Raw genomic sequence first — 23,941 nt, 5'->3', positions numbered from 1 at the left:
GGAATGAATTTTAGCTGGTAGAAATTTTAACACGGAAAAAGCATCAAAGCTGACATAGATATCGTAAACGACATACCCATGTTTCTCGGATATAAAGTGATTCTGTCGGACAGAACATGAACTTCGCTTATTGTGTATAATGCAGTTGAAGCTGAAATGGCATTTACTGTTTGCAAGCATGTTCGGTTGTGTTATTAACATTATTTGATCTCGTGACAATTACAGTAATAAACCAGCGGTAAATAATTTATTTGACAACGCTATTTTATAGCGTGAGTTTTCAGCTTTCAAAATCACTTTAGGAATCTTGTGAACCAATCTCCATCATCTGTCATTGAATCATGCAAGAAAAATTAGGATTAGGTTGCACTGTAAACCGATATGTCTGAATTTACTAGCTTTTTAACCGACATTTTCATAAGATAGAGGATTTTAGAGCTCAAAAGCAAAATGGTATATCGGTTTTGGTGCTCTTCGTCTATTATATGTATACTGTAAGTAATCTATTTTACGCTTTAATGAACGAAATATACTCTGCAAGCACGCACACTTGCTCGTTCACCGATCAAACGAGAATGGCGTTTCAATCGTTTTATTTGGCATGTCACGCGGGAAGTTATAGGCGTGGTGATAAAAACCGAGGGATCGGCACACACATGGTGATTGCAACCGGTATTTGGCTTTGGAATTGCCGAAAAATTCCAAATATAAACGCGAACTCGGCCGTCGATGAAATCCATAGTAAAATATCAAATGCAATGCAATCCTACGACCGGCCTCCGACCGTCGCTGAAAAGTGACAAAAGCTGCGGTCCACGCGAGTTTCGTAAATGGCCGATCGAAAACCACTCATCAGCGACGTAGGGGGGAAAAAATATCGCTTTTATCGCTGTTTAAAACGAGCGTGCGATGATCGCCAGAAAAACTGTCTCCTTTATTTCACGTTCAAATGGGATACGCTGATTCGCGCGGAGGAAGTATAAAGTGCGCTAATTACGGAAGTGATTTGCTCATTTGATGAAAGCTTTTCGCGAAAAAGAAAGATGGATTTATCGACTCTCGCCCCTCTGGTGTAATAACGTTACGTCGATTATTCATCGTCATTGTCTGCCTTTCTCATTATATACATAATATCGGGCAGAGAGACGTCAACGTGTGGATTTATAACGATTTGTTTATTGTAGGAACGCGATTCTAATAATTGTCACCACATTCGCACGTTGAACGGGTTTTATTGTCCTCTCTGCGCGCGTGTAAATATATCAGATGCCGCGGTATCGCGGCATGCAAATTTCACACAATCCGATAATACAATTGTAATCTCCTATATTTAATTACAGATGCAGCAGGAATTAACAAGATAGGCCTTTATAAATTCTGTGTTGCAGCCTGTAATACGGTACATTAAGCATCTTTATTAACCAATGAATGTGCCCAACCGAAAGGATGATTTGAGAAACTTCCGCGAAAAATATACACTCGGCGGATCATCAGTCGCGCATATCGCATCTATTTCTATTTCTTTTTCTTCCTCTTCCACTAGTCATTAACTCCGTTGTTTCTCTTTACATTCTCGCTGCAATCGAACGTAAAGGGTTCACCTCAATCGATTCGGAAGTTACCCCGAAGTCGAAAACATGCTATCCACGTGGCACTCTTAACGGCTAGTCATACAAACGGCCACCCTCCCCAAGATTCAATTAAACGCCGCTGGTCTGAGAAAAATTTACAACTCTGTTTACGCGCGTTCCTGGTAAACCGGCTCTTAATCCCGGGATCCCCGTCCCGTTAATTGAATCGTCTGAATCCTCATCGGACTGAAACGTCTTATCTTATTGAGAACGCTTTCGTTAATCCGCCGAAGGAATGGAAGTATATTCTCCATTGCCATGCAAAACAAATAAGAGGAAAGAATTGGTTCTTACGTTCTCTTTAGCTCAGGAAGAAGAAAGAAGAGGAAAAGGGGGAAAGGACGGAGAGATAAAAAACATATCGAGCTGTCGCGCACGTTGATAATACGATAAGTATGAACATATTCACTGAATATATTCACGGTTTATTTGGGGAATTCTTCCCACAGGCCGTATTGTATTTAAAACGGGAGAGGCGAGGAAAAAAAAGTAGACATATTCCCCAGAAATTATCGCAAAAGTGTAAGTAATTCCAAGTATTAATTTTGGTCATAACGAGAGAAATAAAATTGTCCGACACTGAAACGTACGTGTCGATTTTATTTTCCAGACTTTCAACGTATGTGAGGAATTTCGAGGGGAATAATTAATATGAATATTAATTTTGAGTCAAATGGGTCAGTTTGACGTGGAAGGTGGCTATTGTACCACACGTACGTTGAAAATCTGGAAAATATGTCCGGCACGTACGTTACACTGTGAGATAATTTTATATCCTCCTGCTGTGCGATTTAAATTATCGCGTCCAACATTCTGTGACAGCTCAACTTCCTTATAACATTTTATTTCTTCTTCTACTTTCGTGTAAAGCAAACTTAATTCGTTTATGTGACCGTGGAAAGAAGAATTATCGCCATCACGCACATGCGTGACATCGGTGAGCGGACGCGTTAAACGTCACGTAGGAACACACGGGTATTTTATTTAATCGGCAGAAATCTATTCGTCGGGCGCACGGATTATGCAGAATAATTTGCGACGGCGTTCGATCTCTGCTTAATTACAAATTAATTAGCCGATAACTCATGTTGCTCGCATACATATGCGATGCCTCGTAATATCGCGTGCAAATGCGTCGTAATTTCATTGACTTCGCTAATCACGTTGCGCCGACGTGCAAGTACTGTGTACAAGCTCGCACGCGAGCGCGCGGACAACTGTACGATGCTTTCTCCACGTCCTTCATAAATCCCGCGCGCGCCGATCGCTCTAATAATTCTGATTTCACGGTCGACGTTCAGCCCAGCGAGGAATCCCTGAATTCACATTTCGACCCTGTATTAAACTTTTAATTCCACAACAAAAATAGGAACTAAGATAGCAAGATACGTCCAATTCTAATGATATAATTTACTCCTACGAAGGTTATCTGATAAGTCTGGTAAAGAAGCAAGTAAAACATATTTTTTCGAACGTTTATTATAAAAACGAGAGATTCAAGAGAGAGGTGAGTAAGCGCAAACTGTCCTTAGAAACGTCAAAATTTCGACTTGGGCTCTGTCTCTTTTCCGAGTCAAAATTTGGATCCTCTAACTCTTAATTCTACAACACAGCAGGGTCGCCTCCTTCGCTCAAGTAACGCGAGTCTCGAAGTTAATCGTCTCGCGGCCCGCTCCGAGAGGGAACATCGATTTTCATTCGCGTCGACAAGCCGGGAATTGTATAATATTCCGGCGCCCAACACCACGCGATTAATCGCGCGCTTGAGGGTACGATTTTCCTGCGCTTCCCGCTGCGCGGCCAACTCTCCGAACGCCACCCCTCCCCCGGGAAGGACTTAAAGAATCGTCGCGGTGGAGAAAGGCGGATGCGAAATGAGCTGTCAAGCGGCTTCCGGAGATTCTTTCTGTGTGTATTATACATAGCCGTGGCCGCACGGTTGCGTCTCGCGCGGAACCTGTTAACTGCGTCTCTCGCGACGAGCAGGAAAGAAGGGGTGGGAGTGGAGAGAGAGAGACGGTTTTGCAAACTCCTCACGCCCGTCGACGACGTAACGCGAGGAAGACGAAGACGATGAGTATGCTGCGGACTTGGGAGCCACGGCGATGCCGAAGAGGCGACATAGCAGGCTTCCGTGTCACAAAAAGGATAGAGGCGGGTCGACGTGTAGCCCTCGCGGAGCTTGCGGCTGCGATTATTAATGGGCAGGGCGTGACATCCCGCGAAATAACCTCTCGGAGCTGGCTTCCGTGCCAGGAGGCGACCGGTCGACCGTTCGTCGACCGCTCGCACTCCAGTAGCCGCTGGATGTGGTGGCGCGTTCGCGCTCGTAGCTCGCATTAACCGGGCCCAGAAGCGCTCATTTCGCGAAAACGAGCCGGTCTCGCACATTTCCCGGCCTCGCGCGCCTTTCCCGCCGTCGTGGAAACCTCTCGTCCAGAAAGGAAGAACGAACAAACGACGGCTCCGGGGACGGTCTTAACGCGGCGTGTTTTACCGTTTAGTAGGTTTTTACCCTTTTTTTCCTCTGAGAGCTCTACCGCAAACGACGGTACTCCCGCTTTTATCCGGGCTCGCGAGTTATCGGCGAATCTTCGATTCTACTAAACGAAGCTTTTATATATATATATATATATATATGTATATGTCGTAACTTAAGCGTGCCTTGGCTAAAACGATCTTACCGACAGTAATCTTCTGCGAAGCGCGCGGAGAATGATAGCGGCGAGATCGCGAGTTAAGAGAAAGAAGAGGAGCGAAGAGAAGGAGGGAGAGAGAGAACGAGCAGAAGTTGCGATAGAAAGAAAGCCAGCACGAGGACGTCCTCGGGGCGAAGTACGTTAAGATAGCGCCTGGTAATGTGCTCCGCCTCTGGCAGCGCTCGTATTTAATTAATAACCGTGACGTATCTCGGGGGTAATTAATTACAAAGATGGGTATCCCGGTACATTATTAAGGGCATATTAATTGTAAAGAAGGAAAGAGAGAAACGAAGAACACCGAAAGACATACGAGCGTGTCACGCGCTTCGCCGGAGGAGAATTAAACTCGCGCTTTCTTTTTTCGCTCTTGCTCTACACGCGGCAGCGACTTCTCCGCTTTGTGCACGACAGCCGGTGCATTCACCCACACGTACATACATATATATACACAAATGCAAAGTGCGGCTTTTATTTGCACAATAAACTAAAGAATCTTAAAAATATGTTCGAATATTGACGAGGCGCGAGCGGCATATTTTCCTGCGCGTTGCTTATCGCGAGAGACAACTCGGACATCCGCGTCACGACTTCGGCGAGGATTAATGTACGCGTCCAAAGTTGAAATTTTGGTCTTGCGTTGAAAGTTTTAATTATACAATTCGGTAGGGGCGAAGATAACAAAAATAGATTCAATTTCAATTCTAATAGAGGGATAACACCAAAACTGAAATAGGTATGGTAAATCGACGTACCAATTTCTCGACTGTAAAGTAAGGAAAGCCGAGGACAAAAGTAACAGGGTACAGTTGTGCCATTGCGAATATTTCTGAAACATGTTCAACGTATTCACATGTTCAAGAAAAATTCTCTATATTTACGTTTCTAATAGTCTAAGCGCAAACTAAGCGTAAGAGAGTCGAAGTAGCACCAAAATTTTGACCCGAGATGACACGACGAATTCTCACATGAAGCGAAGCGGTTGTAAGCCATAGCTTACGAACCTATTACTGAATCGGCAGACGGAGAATGTTCGTGAATCTGGCGATGGGGTAGCCACTTAATGCAAATGGTCGCGAGCAGTGAAGAAGAATCGATCTCTCATCGATTCTCGTGGCATTAGGATGCGGCTCGGTTAACGTTCGTGGTCAAAGACGACCCCGATCCCAGCTTTTGCAAATTTCACCCTCTCTCTCGCACGTCCGAACGTCATTAACGTCGATCACATGCATAAACGGATCGACGAAACTGCGGAAGTGAGAAATGCACGCTTGGAGATGCAGCGCGAGCTGGCCGACGACGAGGGGTGATAGTGGCGGCGCGAAATTTCAGGACGTGGATCGACTCTCGGCGCAGCAAACTATTTTCGAATGCGAGCCTCGAGCGTCCGACTACTTGTCAAGCAAATTCGCATTACTTCCAGTATTATGATCGCTCTTGTAGTTATACAACGCACCACCGGTAATAACTCTCTGCGACTTGCGCATTCCGCATACTCATCGCGACGGTAATGCCAGCGCTAACTCCACCCGATTGTCGTCGCGCTGTTCTGAACGCGTTGCGGGATAATAAGACGCTTGTTTTGCCGGTAATATGTATTCGAAGGGGAAACGTGGTCGAGAATTCGCCCGGTGAACCAGCAACGAGGTCTCCCGCCACACGCTGGTATCGGAATAAAAGGTAAAGCTTGGTGCGATGCGGTGCGTATAGGTGACGCGAACGAGACACTTCCAGAGTCGAAATTTTGATGCTCCTAAGGATAATTTGCGCCTACTTAGAGATTAAAGATTTAACGTTGAACCAAAATTTCGACGCGGCATTTCTTCGCGGAGAAGGGAAAGTCGCTCGTGTAAGTCGCCTTCATGGCTTTTTGATTTTCTTGACGACCGGCAACGCATGACCGCGGCAGATTACGCGTCTCCTCATTTTCCGCGAAAGAAACCAGACGCTATAGATTATACGTCACAAACAGGCGTTTCCGTGGTCGGTCGCGGTCTCTTTCTCTCTTTTTCATTCTCTCTCGTCAAACTTCGCCAAAAGGATCGAACTCCCGTATTGGACCGACTTAAGGTAATCCGCCGTAAATAATGCACATCAGCTAGATGCGGCGTCTCTGAGCCGCTCTGCCCTGAGCGCGAAAAGCCGCTGTGAAAACTCGTTGAGCTCCTTCGCTATAAGTTCGAAAGACGCTCCCCAGCCCACGATATCGACCGTCTTGCTGCAGTGGCATCGCCCATCCGCCACTATAAAGCTTGCGTTTAGCGGCATTTCGTGCGGGAGCACGCGTCATCGACTCGACTTACGTGTGCCGTTCCATCGTAGTGCGGAACTTTCGCGATTTACGTCGTTTAAAGATAAAGAAGGGTGGAAGAGCGCGGACGTTATCCCGCGGCGGATCAAACGGATGCGACGCGCCGTGAATCGCTCGTCGGAATCACGGAGCAACCGATCGGGCTAACCTGCTTTCGTGAAAATACAAATTGTCGATATAAGCTATGAATAAATACGTTTAGTCTCGTTGAGCCGGATTAAGGTGGTTGATGTGTGATAATGCGTGGTGTTGCTATGATAATTTTTCATTCGAATAAATAATACAAGTCAATGATGAATGAAACGGTCGAAATATTCCTCGATCAAGTAGTGTAAGTCAACAATAATTCAGACAAAATAAAGAAAATTGAAATTAATTAATTGGGGACACTTAACATCAAATGTTAGAAAGATAGACATGATTAACATAGCATGTAGAAGCTCAACAATGTTAATCTGTGTTAAATGTTTATAAACATGATTTATGATATAAAGCTTTAACACATTATATAGCAAGATAATATCAAATAAACTTAAATAATGTTTAAAAATTCATAAATAAATAATCGTTTTTCACACTTTGACGTAAATAATATTTTTGAATATATATATACATATATATATATATATATAGAGAGAGAGAGAGAGAGAAATTTGGTACATCTGTTAATCTTTATTCATTTCGTTTCCGTTTTAAAGACCGGTCTCTCTATTTGCCGGACGTTAAAATTCTAGATATACGCGTGAAGCTGCGATGTAATATTCACGTTAGCAACCTCTATGAGTATGGTGAATTAAATCTCGACTCTATCTCTCATCGCAATGAGACTCGCCCTTGCTCTCACATTGCGCCCATAACGCAACTGTAGAACGTAAGAATTAGTAGGTTCGAGAATTATGTACACTTTTTTTTTAAAAAGACGTTAATTTGACTATGTAGCGAAAATGAGAGAAATTACAGAGGGAAGAAGAATTCTACGGTAGCTCGGCAGCGTACACTGAAGAATGAAATGGGTCAACCTGGATATTCAACAAACTTTTCCATGAATACTCCATACGCCGGTATTAGAGGGGGAATCGGAGCATACGAAACAGCATGGTTAGCCGCGAGCGGCGAAAAAAGTCTCGAGTAAGTATATATATAATGTGTTAACAAGAATCTTCGTTTTATCGTCTCCCCACCTACTTAATATCGCGCCGCGCACTATTTTCCCCCGACCGACACCGTCAAAAATGTCATTTAGTCAGGAATGTCGTCAAAACGGAAATCGAGACCGCGCAGCGACGATCACGAGGAGCGATCGGGCGAGCCGTCAACAACAGACAGCGCCTCCGTCTGTCGACTGCGGCACCTAGCCCCGGTTATTTACCCTGATGAAATCACAGCTTTGTATTCCTACACGATCGATTGGCGCGAGATGCGCAGAAGAGCGAAATAGAGAGAGAGAGAGAGCTTTCCGAGTGCGACTTCTTAGAGTGTAAGAAAGTCGAGGAAGGCGAAAAACGGAAGGCGGCTCGCACAGGAAAAGAAAAGAGGGACCAGTAATAGGCAGTGGCGTACCGTCGAGAAGCTGTGGAAAATCAATTATCGAGCGTGCGTAAGAGTGGAAAATTATATCGATAGACGTCGAATGCCGAGGAGAGCAGGCTCCGACACCCTCCTTCCATTCACCCGGTTCTCCCCCAAACGCGTTTATCGGTAGCAAGCAGGGACCGGCCGGCCACCGTCTGTCCTTTGACGACGGCCCGGGAAGTGTGGTTTTAACGCGCACGGAAACGCGCTCGCATTTTCGCGCGTAGAACGTACCGTTCAGCACGTGGACGGACACCATAGTGGCTGCTGCTACATCTGCCAAAGCGCAGCTGTAGTTTCCGCTGTCCTTTTTATTCGCGTTCGCGATGTAAAGTCTGGACACCGCGCCTGCTGCACCCATGTCCGTCTTGACGCTGAAACAGAAAGCGGAATTCCCCGTGCAAATTTTCCTCACAGTGTCTATTGTCGCGTGCATCTCGGCAGCCAGACAAAAATCCAGCGCCAGTCTGGAATATTCGGCAGTCGTTCGCGTGAAAAAGGGAGCGTAACTATACATAGCTCGCAAAGATTTCGGATATAAGCGTGACTTCGTTGAAGTAGTATAATTCAACGACAAATGAGACGGTCGAGAATTTTTCATTCGAATAAGTAACACAAATTAATGATAAGTCAAACGGTCGAAATATTCCTCGATTAAGTAGTAGTACCTCGGTAAGTAGTAATAGTCAACAATAGTCAGACGTCAGTCAGTAGTAGTAAGTCAATAATAAGTCAGACAGACAAAATAAAAAAAATTGAAATTAATTAATCGAGGACACTAATGAAAGCAATAATTTGTGTTAAACAAAATTATGACATTTTCAACATATTATGTTATTTTACTTAAAAAAAAGTATATATATATATATAATATGAACTCGAGAAGAACAAAATGTCATTATCATATAATGTTCACATTAATTGGTTTAATTAAAAAAGAAAAAGGTGAGAAAGAGAAGAGAGGAGGGAATGATAACATATAACGATAGGAGATGGTCGTAAGCACACTTTTTGTGCGTAAAAGATTTTTAGAAGAAGAAATATAAAAATGAAGAAGTTAGTTTATTTGAGGAATTTATCACCCATACGGAAAAAGAATTTTTTTTTGTTCTACCGCACTAAGCCGTAAATAAATTCGGTGAATAGCTGTAACTAAATAGATTAAGTAATTTGAAAATAATTACTGAACTAAATATATTGATTTGATAAGTATAGAAGAGGAGACTTCGTTGAAATTCACGCTTAACGCGTACGTGCCGATGTCACTTTTAAACTTGTTCAAGAAAAAATAGAGCAAAGATCGGCTTAAGACTTTAAATCGTTTTGGGCTCTACCGAATTAAGCTGATGAAATAGAACATTCAAGGGAGGAATGAAAGAGGGAGAAAGAGAGAGAGAGAGAGAGAGGCGGGGAAAGGCAAAGAGGATGTTCCGCGAACGAAGATGGAAGAAAGGCGTAAATCAAGTAGTTCACCCTCCGGCAGCTGGCCTTGGCAGATCGAGTATTCCGCCCAGCTTTCTTACTCTGCGAACTCGGGCGTGAAGAAAGAGAGAATAGGATACGTACCGTACGTTGCATACGTCCTCGCAATAGTGCGCAGTCCGTATTAATTTCGTACGTACATTATCTCGTCTGAGTTACATCATTGAAACATCGCTTAGCATAACATCTCGCGGTAATGCCAAAATAACCATGTTTGTTGCCGAGCCACGTGAAAGTTTCAAAAAATTCCTCCGTTCCGAGCCTCCCTTTTGAGTTACGTTTGAGAGGAATTGGAAAGGCACTAAAGGCCGGAGGAAATTGCTGCCGCTGCTGCTATTGTTGTTGCGGCGGCGGCAATAGCAAGGGATAAAAGGAAGTTGGAAAAACGCGTTATCCCGCTTTGAATTTTCGAATGACGTTTAACGATGCGTATGGTTGCTGTAGACATACGTTGTGTACGAAACAGTTTTATGACTCAAAGGAACATTTTCGCAGCGGCTGAATGTAACTGGTGTAATTCTTCCTTTCTCTATCTTCCTGCTTTCTCTGATGCCATCTTTCGATGTTGAACATATTCTTTATTTTAATTCTTTCCTCCCATATACGCATATGCAAGGTATTCAACATATAGATGAAAAAAATCAAAAGCGTGATTTCGTAAAGGACACGAGACGAATTATGCCGAGACTCGACCACGAGGCGGAAAGAAACCGGGTTTTGAAAGAGCAAGACACCCCGAAGAAACAAACACGATGCCGGCAGGGACAAAGGGGGAGAATGCGGGTAGAGAACCGGCGAAGGAGAGAAAAGGAGAGAAGTTGAAGAGAGACTGCTTAAAGAATTCATTCGAATGGCTCGGATGCTGCGCAACGCATCTCGTTGTCCTTTTCTGTCTCGTCTCGGTGACCACTATGTTCCATCATCCCGCCGAACCGTTGCGGCGCGGTCCTTTGAGAGTAATGCGCCGAGCACTTTCCCAAGAATGCAAGCGAACGTTCGCCTGTTAGGACGTTAAAAGCACTTGTTGCCACGCCGTTATCGTTATCGTTGACACCGCGCCTTGTTTCCCAGCTTTTTCAGCTTGCAATTCGCGGCGCGCTTACGTACGTAAGCCGCTGCAGCTCGAATTCCACAACGTGAATCGGGCAATATACCGGGCAAACGCCGTTGACGGCGACGAGGCATTTAACGTCCTTTAATCTCCCGCCGTGAGAAACGTGCGAGATTTCGTCGGCGAAGGAACGAGAACACAACGACGCGATCTTAATCGCCTCTCTTTAAAACGAGAAACGAGAAACGACATGCCGAAACAGAAAGATATCTCTCGTGAGGGATGACGGGGATGGAAAGGAAAGGATACGCACCGCCACCGGCGGTGTGGAATGTTGCCCAGAGCTATTCATGCGCAAGAGGTCGCGTTATCTATCAGAAGGCCAATGTAGCAGGTCGTGTAACATTGATCCACTCGTTCCGCCATGGCCGAAATTTTCCAACGATTGGCATCCGGGGACGGATCACATGCCATTTGCCATACCCACGAACACTCCCGCGCATAGCGATATACATCCGTTACACCACCTGCGTACCGCATAGTCGCTGCGTGTGACGTAGGGAGGGAGTGAGAGGAGGGGATTAGGGAGGGAAGGGAAATAAAAGCGTGTATACAACATGCGCGCGTACATCATATAAATATTTGTTTTATTATATTTCATTTAACCGAAAACGCGCGTTTTCAAATTTACTCCATCGATTGTTCCGTCGACGCGACATCATTCTATCCGCGACTACTAAACATCGACAAATTGCTCGTAGTAGGATCCCGAGAACAGGAAAGGGTTGAACCGGCGATGCGGGAGATTAAACACGCGCGAATCCACGGCAGCGCAGTCGCGTGAATTTTCTGAATTTCTATGCGCGTTGTGTTCGCACTTTGCTTGTCGAGTTCGCGCGAGAAAAAAAAACCAAAATCCGGTGGTATTCCTCTCTTGTTCTATTCACATCGCTCTTCCTTCCTCCCTTTCTTCGCTCTTCACGTCTCCCCACGTGCTAGGAAGAATTTAATTTCGCGCATTGTTCTTAGCTCGCCCATATTGCGCGGCGGATCAGGCGATAGGAGATACCCGCGAACGGGAAATCCCGTTCTGAAGATATGCGATATCGCCGGCGCTGTAACCGCCATCGATTCTCCTACACACACTCTCGCCATTTGATTCGGCCGGTTAAGTCCCACGAGACCTGGCCGTACATAAAAATGATTAAATTATTCCCGAATTGCGAGCCGCCGTATTCGGTTTAAAGCAGTTGGCTCGTGACAATATTGTTAAAACAAATAATGATACGACACGAAGAAATCAGAGCGATTTGCGTTAAATGTTTATAAACATGATTTATTATATACATGGTGGTGAAAAATAATTCTTAAATATATACTAAAAATTTGGTTAAATGTATCTTGCTTACAGTTTATTCTTGTATAATGAGTTGTTGTCGGCACAGTTTTTGTTAATTAATTAGATATAGCATTTATGACGAAATTGTGTATTAGCGTTAATTAAAAAGCAGAAGGTTCGAGTTAAAAAATGAGCTGTAGCTCATATTTTTATAATAGGATGTCTGTGTGAGAAGATATTAAATTTTAAAAGTGAGATTTGGAAAAATTATCAGAATCATGCCGTATAATTGAATATAATTATCCAACAATATAAATTTACGGTCAAGCTTTTTCTAATTTTAGTTAGATCTTTCATTTAATCCTCGTTATTTTCTGATACACATAGGTTCGCAACAATATGGGCGCGTTATTTTCCGAGTTATAATCTACATAATTCGTTCGCGCAATCAATATACAACATTTTGGCCCGTGTCGCTTTTTATCGCGATATCTCGTGCATGCGCTCACGAACTAAACCGTCAGCTTATCACATACCGAACCATCCAGACAGAGAACAATTTCGGTCCGGTCTCTCCTTTTTCCTATCTCTTCTTCTTCTCTCTCTCTCTCTCTCTCTCTTTCTCTCTGCCTTTCTCATTCTCTTGCTCTCTCGCGGCCGGACACAGTTTTTCCTCGCCGCGCCGTGGAATTTAATTCGAGCATAGAGTGCGAAATTTATCTTCAAATTCCTGTACACGCAACTTCGCCCACTCACGAGCTCCACCTCCTTCGCGTTCGACCTAGAAATTTTTTTTGCGTCGCTTACGGATTCGCAGTGAATTTTGCAGCAGCGGTCGAGTGGGTAAGGGAGATTTAAGAGCTCGCGGCCCGTTTTGTTTCTCTCACTAGCTTCTCTTCTGTCTCTCCATCCCTTTTTTTTTCTTTTGACATTTCGTACGAGCGAAATGATGCGCGAACGCAAACGCCAGTGCGAATACGAGTGCGTGCATCTTTTAACGTCAGAATTGGGAAGCAAGCAGGCCGCGTGGCTTCACGAGAGTCGTAAAAAGACTGTCGCGTAAAATTTCTTCATTGCGGAGAGCGCGCGCAACGAGATAGAAAAAAGTGCTCGGCGAGATGCACTTTTGCGAGCCCATTACGCGGGGCCAAATGTTATCGCGTGGATTCGGAAATTATTCGGCGAGATTTGCATCGCGCTGCTCTTTCGAAACTGCCGTATCTATCTTGCTTGCGAATTACACGAATCCTTCCACGAGGCAGACTGAGATAGAAAAAGAGGGGAAGAAAGAGGAGTCTCTTCGCATCGAAATTATGGATCGTATTTATTCAATCAGAGATGGAGGAGATAAAGGAGCAGTGTTCCTCTCGGTGTACTCGCAGGAAGCACCGTCAAACTGAATTCGTAGCACGAACGGAGGAGAGCGTTGCCTACCGTTCTTCTTTTGTTCTTCATTTCATGCTATAAGTACTCTTTTCCTCCTCCATCTCCTCCTTTTTTTCTGCTTTTTCGCTCGCCCGCTCACTTGCTTCCAGAGGCAAAGTCGGACGATTTCATCAAAGCTTGAACTCAAAAGATTCCCGCCTTTGCACCCGTTTCATCCGGACCTACGCTGTTACATATATTTACGAGTTTCCAACGAGCTGCGCTTGCTCCGTTGCAGCGAGAACGGCATTGTGCCGATATTTCTATATGCAGTCGATATCCATAAGAATCTCCATATCAATCGCGTCTTTTTCTCCATTTCTGCAGTGGAGCGAGTGTTTTCGTTAGAACAACGACGATCCGTCGTCCACCGATCTCGCTTAATCGTCACTTATCTCACGGCGCGCATAATTAATGTCGGAAAATTAAAACGCCTCTCACGTCGGCCACACGGCTTTCTCTCTCTCTCTCTCTCTCTCTCTCTCTCTCCGTGAAATGTGCGTAAACGAAAGAAATCGCTCACGGCGAGCACACTTTTTCGCACGTTTTCCGTCGTAAAAACACGTCGGGCCGGTGCACTTCTTAATGGTCAGAAATCTGAACGCGCGGTACTTCCGTAGATCTTGAGTAAGGGAACCGTAGGAACCTCGTCGCAGCTCCTCGTTTCCTGACTTAAAGGGAGTTGGGAAGTTTCTTTGTTATTCTCTTCCTGCCAACCTCCGTCGGGACTTTGCCGGTGAGTCGGCCGGACAGACACTGCAAACTTTTGCCGGAACTTTTCATCAGACTAGTCGAATGTAAAGCGCCGCAGGACTGCGGCAGCGAATGAGCACGACGCCAGCAACGACACACGTGCCGGGCGGGAACGTGGCGAGGTGTTCGATAGTTTCGTCTAAAACGATCTCGGAGCGGAACTTCGCGCCAAATGCACAAAAGTTAAGCCTCCTCTTTCCCAGCTAACAAGGCGACGTCGAAATGACATGACTCTTTTGGCTTGTAAACGACATTAGTAACTTGTCGATCGACATTATTTCGACGTAGTCAAATGTCAAAGTTCATTGATATCATTTTCGTTATGTCATAATGACGCCGATCAACAAGTCGTATAAATAACGCATTTCAGTCATACTTTTTTGACACTGATTGATTTTGAAGGAAAATATTTGATTACAAAACATTATAATGACATATTTATTAACAGACATTTAAAAGCATTTCAATAACGATATGTTGCAATTAATACTATTCCAACGGTGCTTCAAAGATGATATACGAATATTGATATAATATATATTTACGTATCAGACATGCCGTGATTGCTTTTGAATTTTTAACCAAATATTATAATGGTTAATCTAAACAATAAATTAGTGGGAAATTCACAGAAATTAAAATAAAACAAAATAACGCAACAAGTTGATACGTAACGAATATTGATATAATCCTTTTATATATCTGACTTCTTTGAGAATTTGGATATGTATTGTCTAGTTATTTTTAAAGGATCATGAAGTCGTTAAATACGAAAATAATATCAAAACATAAATGCTCAAAATGACGGACTCAATATGGCCCATGTAAAAAATAAAATATTTAATAAATTGTTTTTTTTTCGTACAGTGTGTGTTTATTCAGTTACGTAAACTGATATTTTTCCTCTATATAATAAAGTAGCTAACTAAAAATAACACGTCTGTTCTAATATTTTATAATTATTGCAATTTCGATGCAGTGCGACAGATCACATCGTTATATACGTAATGAAATATTGTGGTAATATTTCAAAGTTATATGTAATATAATACCAATATTACAGATAAATTACATTGTGATATATCGCGTTTCAATATCTCAATATTATTGCAATATTATATGCTATGTGGGTTACATCAAAATAGCGCTTGCATGATATGTCAATATTTGGGCTACAAAATATATTCACACGTATTCGATGTTGACAATATACGTATTTTCATGTAATGATAACAACGTGTCATTTTAATATCTAAAATCATGTAAAAAGTGCATTCTATTAATTTATATAACATCACCATCATTAAAATCACGAATTTTTCAAATCATTTCGACGTTATTCTTATTAATTGGGTTGCCGACTTCGATCTCTGCACCAATATTTCCAACGTGAAATTGAAAAAAAAACGAAACAAGCACTTACGATTCCACACGGCAAAAAAATTCGGTTGAATTTACCTGAAGTATTCTTATTTACTATAAGAATGAGAAATTCCATTTCCTGTCATCAAAACACATTTGATTTCTTCACTATAAGATAAACTCAATTAAATTTCGTTTTCCTGGCTATCCTTTGCTCTTCCCTTCTTGCGGGAAAACGAGTATCGGGAAAATGTATAAAATCAGACGCAGGCTATCTCTCCAATCGTCAGCGCAACGATAATTTTTAATAAGTCGAGAGCCGGCCGAACGCTACTAATCCGCGAGATATAAAAACGCGGATGCGTAAAACGGAGATTAAACCGCGATGAGCGCTTTTTTTCATTATCCCCAAGATTTCGCGTCCGGCCGAGCCCGTAAGTTTACGGTTCGTAAATTTAAGCGTACTCGCGCGCTTCACCCTCGCCTCCCTACGTTATTTCGGACGATGTAAGAAGCGAGGCAGTCCGTAAAGATCCGTCTCGCTCTCCTACACACCTCTCTCCCTCTTTCACTCTCCTCCTCTCGTCCGTCCCATCGAGTTTAGCGGGTTTGTCGAGCAGGTTTTACGCGGCGTGAACCTAAATACGAGTATGGCAGGAGCAGGTAAGTCTGTACAAAGAGTACCGCGCGCGGCTACGAGAGAAAACACATACTCATTCTGCCTCTCTCTTTCTCTCTCTCCCCCCGGATACGAAACTTCGTCTCCCGTTGTCTCTGCAAGAATTCAGCGGATTATCCTGGATTTGCGGCACGGGAGACGCAATACTTTATCGTTCAGTGTGACTTTCCGATCGCGGTAAAAAAGTCGAAGGCTGCGGAGAACGTACTATCGCGATGCGAACTTTTCGAGCCATGACATAACGCCGCGAAGATTCGGGTCACACGTCACGATGATTTTCACGTATCTCTTCTACAATTCTAGAATGGAAAAAATAGGCAGGAGGAAAGAGACAATGGAAAAAACTCGTTTATCCTTCGCCAAGTGGTTATCAACAACTTTCGCTGATTGTGATGAACTGATTTATGATGTCACGTGTTCGATCGATTTATCGCACTCTCTCTTTGCCTGAATACTAACAGAACGTCAATCAGAGAACGCGATAATTAATACTCGTAATTCGCGCTCGCCTCCGCGCAATCGAGATTTATCAGTCGCGTGCGGCGCTTCGAAAGAACTGTACGCGCGAACACTTGCTACTTGCATTTGTTTCGCGCGAGCTCTTAAGCGACAAGTTTCACGGAAACTTATGCAACATGTACAAGTCCCCATTATGTACCGTATGAGACGTCACGGTGACTAACAACGACAGCGAGCGTTTGCGCGCGAGCCGTTATTTGCCGCGGAGAAACTGCTCCTGCTGAAACTTTTGACGAAGGATTTTTTCGCTACTAAATAATAAGCTGAGCGGGAGTTGTTACGTAATTGCATTCACGAATGCCGGGTAATTAACTCTCGTAGAAAAAGACATCACGAAGTGCGCCGTGATGGAAACAGCGAGCTAACGGGAGAGTCAGCCGGGAACCGGGACGGGGAGGACAGAGAAAACGCGTTAAATTTAAGCTTTGCAGAAGATGCGCCGTTATACGACAGCGACCGTGCGCGATGATATCGCCGTTGCCGCCCGTGGCGTATGTAAAAGTAATTGCGCACCCGCAGCCAGCGCGAAAATTCACCAGGATAATTAATGAAACGTGGGAACCGGTCGTTGTCCGCCGAGGAAGAGTGTGCATGATCGTCATACATTTTCTAAATTTCTTGCAAATCTCAGTCGGAAAGTATAGCGACTACCGAGTCACACGAGTGACTTTTCATTAGCATAGAGTGAATACTCGACTCTGAAGCGTCGAGTGAATATTTTCATTTGAAATTGAAGAGTGAATCTGATGTACTCCATTATCTTAAGTTGGTTTGTAACGATACATAGCGAAAGATTTTGCGTGAAATTTAACACATGTCACATTTTACAGACGGTCCACTCAAGTTTTTGTATTGTATGATCGATCGAATCCATTGGGATTGAAATATACAAGAACGATTCGCTTTGTTTCATCACGCCGGAAATTTATTTCCCCTTCCGTCCTAACATGCAGCAGAAACTCGTATTATCGCTAAGAGTGTTCCTATCGACTTTCGTTACACTTGACCCCAATCTTGCTCATCCTTCAGAGCAGCAATTCCGGATAATTACAAGCCGATATAAGAAGCGGGGGAAAGTAATCACCGAACAACGCACTCTCGGCGGGCGAAAGGTCTCGGGCGGTGTCAAGTCGAGTCGAGTCCAGTCAGGCCAAGCTGCTCATCGTATGTAACGCGGAGGATCGAGAGGGATCCGAAAGGTTCGACAGGATCGGAAAGGGGTCAAGTCCGGTCTCGTATGTTGTAGAGGGTGTGGGCGCTTCAGACGGGATGGCATGGGTCAGGTGTGAGCCAATATGCGGCATCTGGCGTTACATGCTTCAAGCTTCGCATAACAAGCTCGGGGCTTGCTATGCGCTGATGGGAAAAGTTGCAGGCTGCAAGCTCAGATGTGTCGTCCTCGGCTGCGCGCATATCCTTCCTTCCTTCCTTCCTTCCTTCCTACCTTCCTTCGAAGCAACCTTATCTACCTAGACTTCCTACCTAGCTATCTAGCTGCTTACCCTCCTCCTTTATCTTTCTTCCGACGCATTCACTGACTACATAACGCGCTTATGGCATATCTAGCGACAACGGCGAAACGTATCGGTCCGCCCAGCTTCTACCCTCAGGACCGTCGGCATTGCATTCATCTCGTGTCGCTCTCGCGTGTAGTCCATTTTTGCGGAAGAGAGATACAACATTACCCGACTTTACTCGGAATTTTTCACCGGAACAGAAGCTATATATAATTTATATACCCGGTGCGCTTCGATGTAGCGGTCAATCATCCCTTTCCTATCCGTATCACTTATCACGCGGCATTATATCTACTTTATCGGCGTGTTTAACGAGATACATGCGACGGCTCTTCACGAATTCGTCCAAATTCGTCCATTTCAATTTGTCGCACGCGTCACGGTACTCTGTACAGTTTCAATTCAAGATACGATTTTTATGCCGAACAGTGTGATCGGTGAAATACTGATTCAATCAATGACATTTTCATCGATTCGACTTGAGAGAGTATTTTTCGCGATTCTGCGTCAAACTTTCACTCGCGCCGGAATCGATCGGTGGTAAACGAGAGATGTCACGACGCGATTTCAACTTGCGAACAGCGGAAGTTGACTGCCGCGAGACGCAAATAGCGGTGCTAAACGGCGAATGCAGCGAGTTAATTTAGAGGCGTGCCAGACACGCGCGAGCTAAAATAAAAATGCAAACGCTCTTACCGTCCGAGTGAATTCGCACACGCTTGGGCGCGGTGTCGACCGGACCATAACGGCCGCTCGAAATGAAACACGATGCGAATAATCCGTCGGGCCGGCCGGCCATTATCACGGAGCATCGGCTCGGCCGAACTTTTAGCGCGGTTCTGCGATTTAATGCGCCTGCGAAACTTCGGAATGAGAACAAACGCACCGAATATATATGATCACGACATTCCGCGAATTACTCTCGCGGGAGGGACACAGGTTTTAAAAGAGCGGCCCTTGTTACGGGAGAAAATTTGAAAAAAACAAACAAACAACAAACATTGAGGGTAAATAAAAAAAAAACGCGTAATGCGGAAACTTTGTAATAAATTAAAAAACAGCGCATAGTTTCGGAGGAAGGAAGGGAAGGAGGGAGGAGAGGTCGGTCGGATTGATGCGTTTTCTCGGATTCGCGCGCTCGTTCGCGCGAACTCGCCGATTAAATCGAGACGCATCAAAAAGGAAGAGAATCGCAACGCGGTCGGACAATGGGCGATAAATGAATCTACGCTCTCTGTGCATGCGTATGCATTTGCATTTCAATGGTCACTTTAGGAACTGACATAATAGATAATGTTGCGACCAAGATAATCTTCTGCCTCTCGCTCTCTCTTCCGCGTGAACGCGAGCTTATCTTATTGACGTGAGAGCAGGACTGGCAATCAGCATAAGCGATGCGAGAGTAATCCCACAGTGAAAATTCAGAGAACGAGAGAGAAAGAGAAAGAGGGGTGGAGGGGGGAAAAGAAGCTTCTTCTAACATGCGGCCCACGTTTGTCGCGTTATCCTTTCGCTTTTACCGCTTTACTTTGCCCATACCCGTCCGTCCCCTACCGCGACTCCTCCTATCCACCTCTGTGTCTGTCGTGGAGTAATTCAGCGCATATCACCTGTGCGCCAATCTCGGTTTCCACTTGCTCCCCTATTTCGTCAAAATGTAAACTGTTGCAACTTTCCCATTCCGGTGACCTCTTCATAAAGTCTCAACTACGTACGAAGTAATCTCGTGCCTGATTCTGACGTTTATATATATATTTCACGGTCGCATTCGACGTGGAGCGGTATGAAATTACTTTTCAAAATTAACGCACGTGCATGGGAGAAAAGAGTCACGTCGTACTCGATAAATATCGCGATTCCGCGCCCAAACGAGTTTCACGCGCGTATTTGATTAATTTTCAAGAATCGATAGAAAGTCGACAGGGAAAAGAAGGCAGAAACGGAATCTCGTTTCAGCGGAATAAATGAAATGTCGAAAAGCAGAGAGAGAGAGAGAGAGAGAGAGAGAAAGAAAAAGAAGGAGAGCGTAATATTTCACCGTGTTATGCTCGAAATTAAATTTATACGTGAAACTTCTGATTATTTGCAATTCCGAAAAAACGTTTACACGCGTAATGCCCCAATCGTTGGAACATTCGCGTTTTGCATACGTAACATCGTACGAAAAACATATGCGGGACGTACGTGCAAACGCGAGCGAACGCGCACACGATCACACGTCCGAATCTAGAAAATTAATGAGCGGCCGTGACGATCATTTATATCTGTTGATGCTTTACCAACCCATTTCCCTCATAGAAAGCTATATTTCCCCGACAGAGGAATGCGCGTGACTGATTGAAATACCGCCGACATGTAAACGCGAATGGCGCGCGTTTTTCACGCAATCGGCCTTTCACTAGCGCTTTGACGTGTGAATGGCGCGACCACTCCTCCCTATTGATTATTTTCTAATTCTACGTCTCCGAGTCGGCGATCAAATAGGCGCCAATAAAATCAATTCGAAATTGTAGGTTCCCTCAGCTCTCGCTCGGACCGGAATGCGACCCATTTAATTCAAGAGACAGATAGAAGCGTTTATTGAACATTCTAAGGCAAATCCTTTACGAACGCTCATAAGATATAATTCTTGAACATTGACACAAACATAAAAGAAAATTATATATATATAGTGCGTTTTCTATCTCTTTTAGTTTAAGAGATAAAAGGAGACGCCCATTTACAACTGTCCACTTATTACCCTATATATTTAAAAAAAACCTATGAACAAGACTACATTAAGAGGAATGGAATGAATTTCGCAGACCAAAAAGTCTGAATTTGAAAAAATAAATCGAATCCGATTTTCTAATCTTGAAGAGAAATAAGTTACAGAAAGCGATGGCAGCAAAAAGTTTTGGAAAGTGGCGGTGTAATATGGAAGAGTAGAAAATAGACGGTTTTGATTTGGTAATTTTATGCGGGACATGAACGGTACCGGAAAGTAACAGATTATGTATAATGAAACGCCTGAGGTAAGAATGCTGTAAATGAGACAAGCCATTAAATATGCTCTACATTCATCCGCTTTTAGCCAGTTTAGTTTGTCGTACGAGGGAGTGATATGCTCATCCCAGCGCAAATTTAGAGAGAAAGAGGGGGAGAGAGAGAGAGAAACGTTTATTAATGCCCTAGAGTTTGCCTTCTAAGGACGAAGAAGTAAGTACATAGACTGGCAAGTTATTACAAAGAAATTTTACAATTATAACAGGAAAGAAATAGACCGCGTAGAAATTTTCTCACATTTTCCCATGTATGCGTAGCTTAGGTTCCTATTCCTATTAGAATACCCAAAGTTATCTAAAAAATAAGTTATCCCACTACGATATTAATTGTAAATCACGAATACATATCTTAAATAAAAAAAATTTATTTGAAGCGAAAGACATATTCGGTTTCAATGATATTATGTTTCATTCAAGCAATATCATTGTTTCATAGAAAATATCTAAGAAAAATGTGTTTCTTTCATAAGTCCTTCAATTTAATAGAGTCGGTCGATTCCCTGGATGCCGTATTATCTTAATTTAAACAGTTTTCTGGCCGCGAAAGCTGCTTCAACACCTCGTATGTTTCGATCTTAAGCGGTGAAGTGATCATTACATCCAACTTAGTGCCGCGTCCGACGTTGCTTTTAACCGCATCGATCGGACGGCAGGTAGTGAGTCTAACAGCCATGACGATATCTTTAAAAAGCTCGCTAAGTACTACATTTGCAGTGGCGCATCTCAAAGGGGCTTTTTATAAATTTATTATTTAGCAAGCAAAACATTATGTTTCCATACGTTTCTTTCACTATTCAAATAATAAGCGTTAATTTGAAACGAAGCTGAGGTAATAAATACACTCGGTCAAACAAAAATTGATACAATAGAAGAATAAGATTTTTCAGACGGAATGAAAAAAATTGCAAAATCGCTGGACCTAAGTGTGTAGCCCTCATCTTTGCAATATCATTTCATTGAAAATTCCCTGCAATATCTCGCGCCAATCGCGCGCGTGCACGGCAGTAGTCGAATAATGAGCGCGCTTATAATATCCTTGACCGTGAAGGGATATGTGTGTATATATGCGTCCGGAATTCGAATTAACTTATCACGCACGTCGTTGCACGGACGCCGAGCAATAAACGACGAGATCGTGTCACGCGATGATGGCACAGCAGCCGGTCGGCCGGCTGGCCAGCCAGTCAGCCAGCCTCTGGAAAGCTCAAATTAAGGGAATTGCTCCAAGTCGCGCGGCATCTGCTGTTGCCGTTACCTCGGCATACCAATTTGACAGGCGTCGCAATTGCGCCGCTCCAGAAATGTCCGGGGAAAAAAGCTACGGTCGATTTTTCAGTCTGACAGTTCTAGAGAAGGCGACGTCGTCGACGTCGTCGTCGTAGTCGTCGTCGTTTTCGCTGTCCGTCTCGCGGCACATCGCAATAAAGGTCGAGGATAGCAAGAACGTTACTCCGGGCCATTCCTTCATTTCTTTTTGAACGCCGGGGTAAACAGCATCAGGCATGATTAAGTAATCCGTCTCTCTCCCTCCTCCCCCTCACCCTTTGCGCCGTCCCATCGGAAGGACGCGCTGTGTTGTGCAAAATTGCGCCGGCCAGTCATAATACTGCAGCCGGCGGGATGAGAAATCGCATCGCGTATCTTCTCCCCTCTTCTCCTCCGGGACTGTATTCCCGTATTCTATCGTGCAGAGTAAAGTACAACAACGGAGGAAAGGGTTTTCAACGCGTTGCGCTAAGGATGTAACGCACGTTCGCGAATGAGCGAGCGAGTGAGAGAGTACGTACGAGTGAATATCTCATGGGCGCTACACGCGCGCGTTTCTCGATGGATGATTAATTATTTTCGCACTGTCCCCGTCGGCTCGGTGTATATCATTCGTTTTTTTTCGAAAACTGCACGGAATGAAGTATGAAGGACGAGACCGTGGTGTTACGTTATATCTCGCTCTTAATTTAGACTCCAGTTTAAGAAGTCAGACTAATGTAACATTCTAAGAAGAAGTGTATCTTTTTAGGAATTAATTTTGCAAAAATAAAACAATCGATTGTTTTGAAACTTTGCATATTTATTGTGCAACTAAACTGCATTCACAATTCTTTCATTCGGAAAGAAACGTATTAATAAATGAGTAGCATGCGGCTGAATTCATGACTGCAAAAAGTGCCGCTGCAAATGGCGAGAAAGATGGCCCGTTCTAGTCATCTGAAATCAAAGAGTCGAAAAAATCTTAAATAATATGCTCGTAGTTGGAGGATGAATCTAAATTTAAGGTTGTAGAATGAAAATTGCAGAAGTATTAGCCGCTTGGAAATCGAGCAGTGAAATTTCGCATCCTTTTTGTCATTGTGCACTAACAAAAAAATATTTATTTTAATGTTTTTCAGAATTCTTTTGGGTTCATCCTCCAATGATACGTGTCTATTGCAAGTCTATTGAAAATTTTAAGTTAATCGGCTAATTATGTTTCGAGCTGTCCTTCCCGCCGATTAATAACACATGGTTTTGAGGAAAATGCGTTCAAAATTAGAGAAAAGTTTCTTGAAACGTAAAACAT

General features: G+C 43.8%; 1 protein-coding gene across 4 annotated transcripts in view; it reads right to left on the bottom strand.

Annotated features, from left to right (window-relative positions):
* LOC106741648 (peroxidasin-like) overlaps window positions 1-23,941 on the bottom strand; it is a 152,433-nt gene that overhangs the window by 7,980 nt on the left and 120,512 nt on the right. For all 4 annotated transcript variants that reach the window (XM_014613862.1, XM_014613863.1, XM_014613865.1 and 1 more), the window contains one exon: window positions 8,448-8,587. In XM_014613862.1, the coding sequence (XP_014469348.1) occupies window positions 8,448-8,587 (140 nt within the window). The remainder of the gene's footprint in view (window positions 1-8,447; window positions 8,588-23,941) is intronic.

Source organism: Dinoponera quadriceps, unplaced genomic scaffold (genome assembly GCF_001313825.1).
Source record: "Dinoponera quadriceps isolate SergipeBrazil2010 unplaced genomic scaffold, ASM131382v1 scaffold586, whole genome shotgun sequence".
Lineage (NCBI taxonomy): Eukaryota > Metazoa > Arthropoda > Insecta > Hymenoptera > Formicidae > Dinoponera > Dinoponera quadriceps.
The sequence above is the reverse complement of the archived record's forward strand: the minus strand, read 5'-3'. Positions and strand labels throughout refer to the sequence as shown.